The following is a 7,245-nucleotide window of genomic DNA, read 5'->3' as shown; positions in this document are numbered from 1 at the left end:
GGGTAGGTAGGGTTTTAATTTTTTTTTTGGTTTTGATTTTTAAAGTATTTTTATTTAAATTTTTGTTTCTTTTTTTTAAAAAATTTAAAATAGAATCGTATAAATGAGATTAAATGAAAATGAGGATTTAAGCAGCTTCTTATTACAAATTTATATGTATATATATATATATATATATATTTGATTGGTTATATATAATAAAAATATATAATATAATAGACGTATCATTCACGAATCGCACCCTATAATTTTTAAAAATCCGTATCCCTGCATCCGAATCGTATCGCTCCCGCACCCGCCCCCTCGCACCCGTGCAATCTAGGTTTCGTGAAATAGTTTGTGGGGATCTTGTTGAGAGAATTGGTTTTTGTGAATTTGGGATTAACAATTGGCAAATTCTATTTATTTTAATTTAAATTATATAGCCATATCCTAATAAAACTATCAAACGGAGCCTAACTATACTACCAAACAAGCACTAAGTCGAATAAGCATATGAATTTCGAAATATTAGTAAGTAAAATTCAAATTAATTCGGTAATAGTAAGCCAAGTTTGTGTCATTCCAGCTTCGCACTCCTCAGACTCCATCCTCTCTCTCTCTCACATACGCGCGCGCAGAGGCCGGAGTGCGCAGCAGAGTTTAAATATAGTCGCAAGCACACCTTCGCCATTTCTGCAAGCTTGCGAGAATCATAAGCCCTCGCCTCCGTTACACTGTTTCACACAAAAGAAATATCTCCACAAGAAACCCTCCAATTTCGCACGTGATTACGACATACATTACTCAGGGAGCCGATGATTGATCCGAGCTCATCAATTCCGGAACTAATCAAATTTATTAAGCACTCATTTCGCAAATGCGAGTTTGATGAGGTGCAGAATACATTGATGGAGCGGGAAAAAAGTATGAAAGTTGAAATGGAAAAGCTTGTCAGAGATTGTGATGAACTGAAGAAACAGGTTGATTTCCTGGAGCGCTGTTTGGGCTATTCGGAGTTGGAGAAGTGTGATCTGGAGGAGAAGCTGAGAGAGAGTCAGAAGAGAGGTGACGAGTTGGATAAAATGCTCGTCCAAACGAACGAGAAATTTGAGAAATTGAGGAGGGAAAAACACGATGTTGAGAACGAGCTGGTTAGGAGTATTGGAAAATACGAGGAGATGGATGAACGGCTCATCAAAATGGGGAAGGAGATTGAGGAATTGAGGCGAGAGAGCCTTTCTGCAAATAAAACAATAGAGGAGTTGAAGGCAAAGGAGATTGAGGCTGATCGCGTTGCGCAGGAACTGAAGCGCCAAAATAATGAGACAGCACCTACTGACACTGAACTGGAGAAGAATATGCAGAATGGCGAGGTGAACCCGGAAGAAGATAGGGCTACCGAGTCACCTGAATTTCCTGCAATTTCTGGTAATTCACAGCCCATATTTTATTGATTTATTCTTTTTTTTTTGTGAAGATTTATTCTGGTGATTTTAGGATGACTGATTTCGGGAGGGTCTAATGGTTCGTATCGGGGTAACTATGACTGATCTTATGAAGAATGATTAGGGATTCAGGGAAGATTATGATTAATTGATTAGGATATAAGCAAAGTAGCTAGTTGTATTTGCACCTTTAAAGGTGAGAAAAAGAAACAAATAAAATTTAATTTGCTCATAAAGGGTGTGTAGATTTCTTTTGGTGAATCCATCCACCCTTACTTTCCCCAATTGCTTTTCCTTCCAGAGGTTGTGAGCAATTCCTTGATGTGGTTGAGCTTGTTTAATATCTACCATATCAAGTTGAGTTTTTTGTTTGCAATATTGTGGTCTTCTATGTCACTCCATTCTTGATTGAGACCTTCGATTGCTGAGATAGGCCGTTAGGTCAAGTGAATTAATAAAGAGCAACATATTGGGGAGTTCAAAAAGACATTGGAATCTTATTGAAGAGACTATGGTTAAAACAAGAAAAACAATTTAAAACATATCAGGATAACTACTCATCATGCTATGTATAGTTTGCCCAACTATAAGCTGAAGGCCAAGTTTTACTTCTTCTAGGTCTAATCTTTTTGTTGTTACTGATATTTAGACTGATTTTATTACATATAAGGCTAACCAGATAGTAAAAGATGTGCATGAGATCAATAAATACAATTGATGTTTCTTTCCTTTGCTGAGTGCGCATACACCAAAGGAAACTACAAGTCCTCTATGATAGATTTTGTGGTTTATGCAAAAGTAAATGAACTATCTTCAATATCAGTGTGCTATCAATGTGTTGAGCACAGTTACTCGCATGAGGAAAATTCATTATTAGGAAGATATATGCTACCAGTTCCCACTCTCAGTTGAAATTTTGGTAGCCATCACTAGCATTACTTCATTTCTTCTTATTTTACTCATGTCCAAAATTGCTCTTTTGTTTCTTTTTAGAACTTCAGTTTCAACTTTTTAGAAATGCTCTGTGCATGGAGCATTTTGATTGCTGTTTGAAGGCTTTGTTGTGAACTTCTGACTCTTTCTGAAGTATTAAAATCTGGTAGTGATTATCACTCTGTCTATTTCCAGTACATTTTTATCTCCAGGGGTTCATTTCTGTAAATGGATTTGTAATGAAGAACCAAAAAAGCTTTTCCTTGGGTCTTATTTTGCCTTTGTAAAAACCAAAATACTAATTTGGTTTGGTTTGATTAGTTAACTTGTAAATTTTGGCTTTTGATTTCTCCATAGCTCAACTGACCTAATTCACCCCCCTACTTATTACCAACTCATTACATGGGCACAGAAATGTGTTCCTATCTAGTATGCTGATCTGATATGTTTTAAAGGGTAACTCATGTTTTCTGCAGCATCTGTCTTGATATTGTTGTTTCTTTTTTCTTTCATCATGATGCATCTGGCTGAATTTCTCTTACTTGGATTTGGATGAGTCTTCTTACGAGCATCAACTTTATTTATGGATTATTTAGTATATAAACCAACTTATATGTGCATGTGGTGCAGGTTCACACCTGAGTGTAATGCAATCGGGTGGTGAAGTGCCTGCAGAGAAGACAGTAGCTTCATCTTCCGCTGCTGGAAAGGTTGTGATCGTCATATGTGATAGTGACAGCAATGATGAAACTCGTATTCCTGACACTTCGTCTTGGCAGACAAAGGGGAGAAAAATAAGCACATCTGCTACGCCATCTCGCTGTCGTTCATTGCCCAGCAGCAGAGTTGAAGAAAGAGCTGGTGCTCTTCAAAAGTCTCATACCGGAGATCGTATTGATTCTACAGATTCGGATGATTCAATCTCAGCTGGCTACACGAACAACCTCATTGCGACGATTGAAAGTAAAGGAAACAACAAAAAAGGTTAGTCGTCGTGGTTGCTTTATTTTCTCTTGTATATAATAGATCGGAGACTGTAATTATGCTGTTCTTGTTGATTGGGAGGTTAGCTATGCTTATATGATTGTTGATATTCGATTAATGATGTGAAATAAGCATTGATTTGTAACTGACTTTACTTACATCTTACATTAAGACAGAAGGTTGTTTGCTGGTGTCTACACTACAAAAAACGCTACTTTAACAACAGATTAACAATGAAAATCTACCTTTATCAAAGGCTCGGCCGTAAGGATGATTAACGATATAAAATTATTTTTAATTTTTTTTCGAATAAAACTTTCCGTCGTAAAAAAAAAGATAACCCCTCCATCCACCAAATGAGTGTCCATATTTCCTTATTAGTCTATATTTCCTTTTTGGTCTGTCCACTATTGTTTCCTTTTTTGATAAATGTACCCACAAAACTCACTCACAATAAAAGTAGGACTCTTATTCCACTCATTCACACTTAATTAATTTTTTAAAACTCGTGTCATCCCCAAATAGGTATTCATTTGGTGGACGAAGGGAGTAATATTTTTAGTGACTTTCTTCTCATTTTAAAGTTTCCGTAGTTAATTTGTTGATGTTTAATAAAAAAAATTGTTTTTGTTTCAAAATTACAGTATCGTGAACGTCGTTAATTAATATTTTAATATTTTTTTCTGAATTTTGATTGCTCTCCTTTTCTTTCCCTCCGCCATGTGCCACCGCCGCCCCGCTACGTGCTGCCGTTTACTATCTTTCTTTCTTTCTATCTCTCTTTCTCTGTCTCTCACTCTTTTGATAGTAGGTACAGCTGCCTCGCCACCGCCTAGCTGCCCATTGATGCCGTCCCGTTGCACAACACCGGTTGTTGAGGTTAGGTTTTTTTTCCCTCTCTCTCTCTCTCTCTCTCTCTCTCTCTTTTAAATGGTTAACACTTGGATATAATTTGCTAGATGAAGTTTGTATATTAGGATGTACTCCCTCTGATATTACCATATCGGTACGTCTCTAAAAATTATGGTCTTTCCTTATTTGGAAATGACCCTGCAAACTTATGTACTATTGAAATGATGAGATTGTTGGTTTGCTAACTGTTTCTGGATGAGTTTGTCTTTGCTTGTTGTTTGCTTGCTCGTCATTCGTTAGTTAAGTTGATGAATTATCGACCGTTGGAATTGAATTAGGGCACAATTGAAGTACACGATTAAAACTGAGTACTCAATTGATAATGAAATACACAGTTGATATTGATGATAATGAATGTACAATTGATTATTAGTACACAATTGATATACAATACACAATTGAGCTTAATTACACAGGTGATATTAAGTACACGATTCATTCTAACAAATTACACAATTGATATTGAAAACAGAATTGATTATTAATATACAATAGATATTGAGTACATAGTTGATATTCATCCTAATGAATGCACAATTGATTATTAATACACAATTGATATAGAATATATAATTGAGCTTGATTACACAGGTGATATGTTCTATACAGTTGGATATTTGATTTATGAATTTGTCTTTCCTTTTATTGCAGCCTAGGTTTACGTGGGCGAGACCATTAATGCAAGGATATAAGTGTCGCATCAACCAATATGTGCGCGATGAGGTTGTGGAGCTTGTGGGGTTGACATTACGGGCAGTAGGTGGTGAGGAAGCTGTTGAGAGATTTAGGGAAGGACCATTTGGTCACTTTCTTGATTTGAGGATAGGAAATAGCGCTAATAATGCACTACATGAGCTTATGGCCCACGAGCTAGAAGATGCTAGCTTCTCAGAGCAGGAGAGATGGTTTCACATTGGTGGCACTGATATTGTATTCACTGCGCAAGATTACATGCTTGTGACTGGGTTGGCGTTTACAAAAAAGAACTACGACCCCAATTCGAAAAAGCATGAGATTTCTCAGACTTCCATGTTCTGTAGGATATCAAGAGGGAAAAGAATGAAAATCGACATGCTTCGCCATATTTTCAATGCACAAGAGTTTGGTGACAATGTGGATGATTATTTGAAAGCTGCTAACATAATTTTTCTATACCATCTCCTCATATGCAGCGGTAATGTGTGGATAGCAGATTGGGTGTGGGCATTGGTAGAGGATGTGGAGCGTTGGTCAAGTTTTCCTTGGGGAGCTTACTCATATCAAATTTTGTGTCATAATATGAGCATTTTGTATAAGCATCCGGATTTCTTCACTGGTGATACATATCACTTCTTTGGACCTATTTGGGCTTTACAGATTTGGTCCTACGAGGCCATTCCGGCTTTAGGACGAGTTTGCGGAACCCGAGATGATGAGATGCGATTTCCTCGCTGTTTGATGTGGAAGACACATAAAAGCACGACTGGTTTGACTTCTTTTTTCGACCGGTCGGTAAGTAAGATTAAATTATGTTAGATTTTATAAAGTGTTTGATGTTTCTTCGTTATTTACTAACAAATTCATTTATTTGTGTCCAGTTACAGGTTGAGCCTTTGGAAGTTAATTCGACTGAAGAATCTAAGAATTATTATATGATGTTTGTAGAATGGCAGAGAGGGGAGCATGATGTCTTATTTGTAGCATCCAAGAGGAATGCCACGAAGAAATTGCCTTATGCAAAACAGATGGAGATGTTTGGTAATAAAAAAAAAGCAATTTCTTGTGGAGCAGATTCGGGCCCTTCTAAAAGGAAACATAAGGATATCGAGCATCCATGTCCTGAGGCACGCCACACATTTGGGCATGTCCGAAAGCGATGCCCGAGTGCTTGCAATGAGGCTGGACTGGAGACGGAGCCTCTTCTTAAATGCTGTTTGCATGGACTTCCCTGTCGGTCTTCTGAGATTGATGATGATGCTCATTTTGCTCGTCTTGCTCAGAGAATTGCGCCATATATGCCAGTAGATGCTTCTGAGATAGGTTGGATAGATGTGCTTGCTCGCCGATTAGTGCAAATGACCAGCGGTAGGCCGAGCACTTCACAAGCTTGCTCTAGTTCCCGTAGCATCCCTGCTACGAGAAGTCATGATCACTTTCATCCGATATCATCCGAGCATGATGTTGAGCACCCAACTAAGGATGTCGTTGAGCATTTTCAGCCCATGTGCCCTGATTGTCCATAACTGTGTACTGAGTTATGCAACTGTGTTTAAAAATTAATTGTACTGTTTTTCATAACTGCGTGCTGAGTTATGCAACTGTGTTTAAAAAGTAATTGTGTACTTAATGTCAATATATGTGTACTAAGTAATTGTGTATCCGTGTAATTGTATGCTCGTGTATCTAACTGTGTAGTCGTGTACTTGTATATAACTGTGTACTTATTGTCCGTTTCTCAAGAAATAATTGTATTCTTATTGTCCATAACTATGTACGCTGCAATTGTGTACTCGATACATGCATTAGTTTTTTAAATTTTCTTTATCAAACATACTTAAAATGATTGCTTTATTAAATGGTGTGATTAAATATTATGCAAGTATATATTTTCCTAATTGTGTATTCTTACTGGGCATTCGTTACCCCATAGATTAATTGTGAATTGTAATCTTCAATTGTGCACTCATTATAAACATTATTTTTTAGATTTTTTTTATGAAACATATTAAAATTGGTTGTTTTTCTTGATTAAGTTAATTGAATCGTGTAAAATTTTGTACAAGATATAATTTTTGTTAATTGTGTACTGAAAAATAATTGATTTTGTTCAATGAATTTAAAGAATTTCACCAATGAAATAAATAAAATAGCCTTATTTAATTGAAATGTCACTACAATTAATCAAATCTGGTAAGTAAATTTATTTGATTTTTATAAAACAATACAACTTAGTAGTAACATTGTTTTTTAACCAAAGTCAAAATACACTTACAACATTTGTTCAAAGTTA

The 7,245-nt window shown here is 36.4% G+C and overlaps 1 protein-coding gene across 4 annotated transcripts; it reads left to right on the top strand.

The window, feature by feature from the left end:
* The first annotated feature begins 548 nt into the window (after positions 1 to 548).
* LOC131024697 (uncharacterized) lies at positions 549 to 6,715 on the top strand. 4 transcript variants are annotated; one of them, XM_057954231.1, is made up of 6 exons: positions 549 to 1,410; positions 2,991 to 3,070; positions 3,140 to 3,344; positions 4,153 to 4,223; positions 4,908 to 5,747; positions 5,834 to 6,715. In XM_057954231.1, the coding sequence occupies exons 1-6, from the start codon at positions 798 to 800 to the stop codon at positions 6,476 to 6,478; spliced, it is 2,454 nt and encodes an 817-aa protein (XP_057810214.1). In that variant the 5' UTR covers positions 549 to 797; the 3' UTR covers positions 6,479 to 6,715. The 4 variants fall into 4 exon arrangements, with proteins under 4 accessions (XP_057810214.1, XP_057810213.1, XP_057810212.1 ...); XM_057954230.1 differs by having other exon boundaries at positions 2,991 to 3,344; positions 4,162 to 4,223; XM_057954229.1 differs by having other exon boundaries at positions 2,991 to 3,344; positions 4,156 to 4,223.
* Positions 6,716 to 7,245: the final 530 nt, after the last annotated feature.

This window comes from Salvia miltiorrhiza, chromosome 5 (genome assembly GCF_028751815.1).
Source record: "Salvia miltiorrhiza cultivar Shanhuang (shh) chromosome 5, IMPLAD_Smil_shh, whole genome shotgun sequence".
Taxonomy (NCBI): domain Eukaryota; kingdom Viridiplantae; phylum Streptophyta; class Magnoliopsida; order Lamiales; family Lamiaceae; genus Salvia; species Salvia miltiorrhiza.
This window is presented reverse-complemented; position numbering and strand designations above follow the sequence as displayed.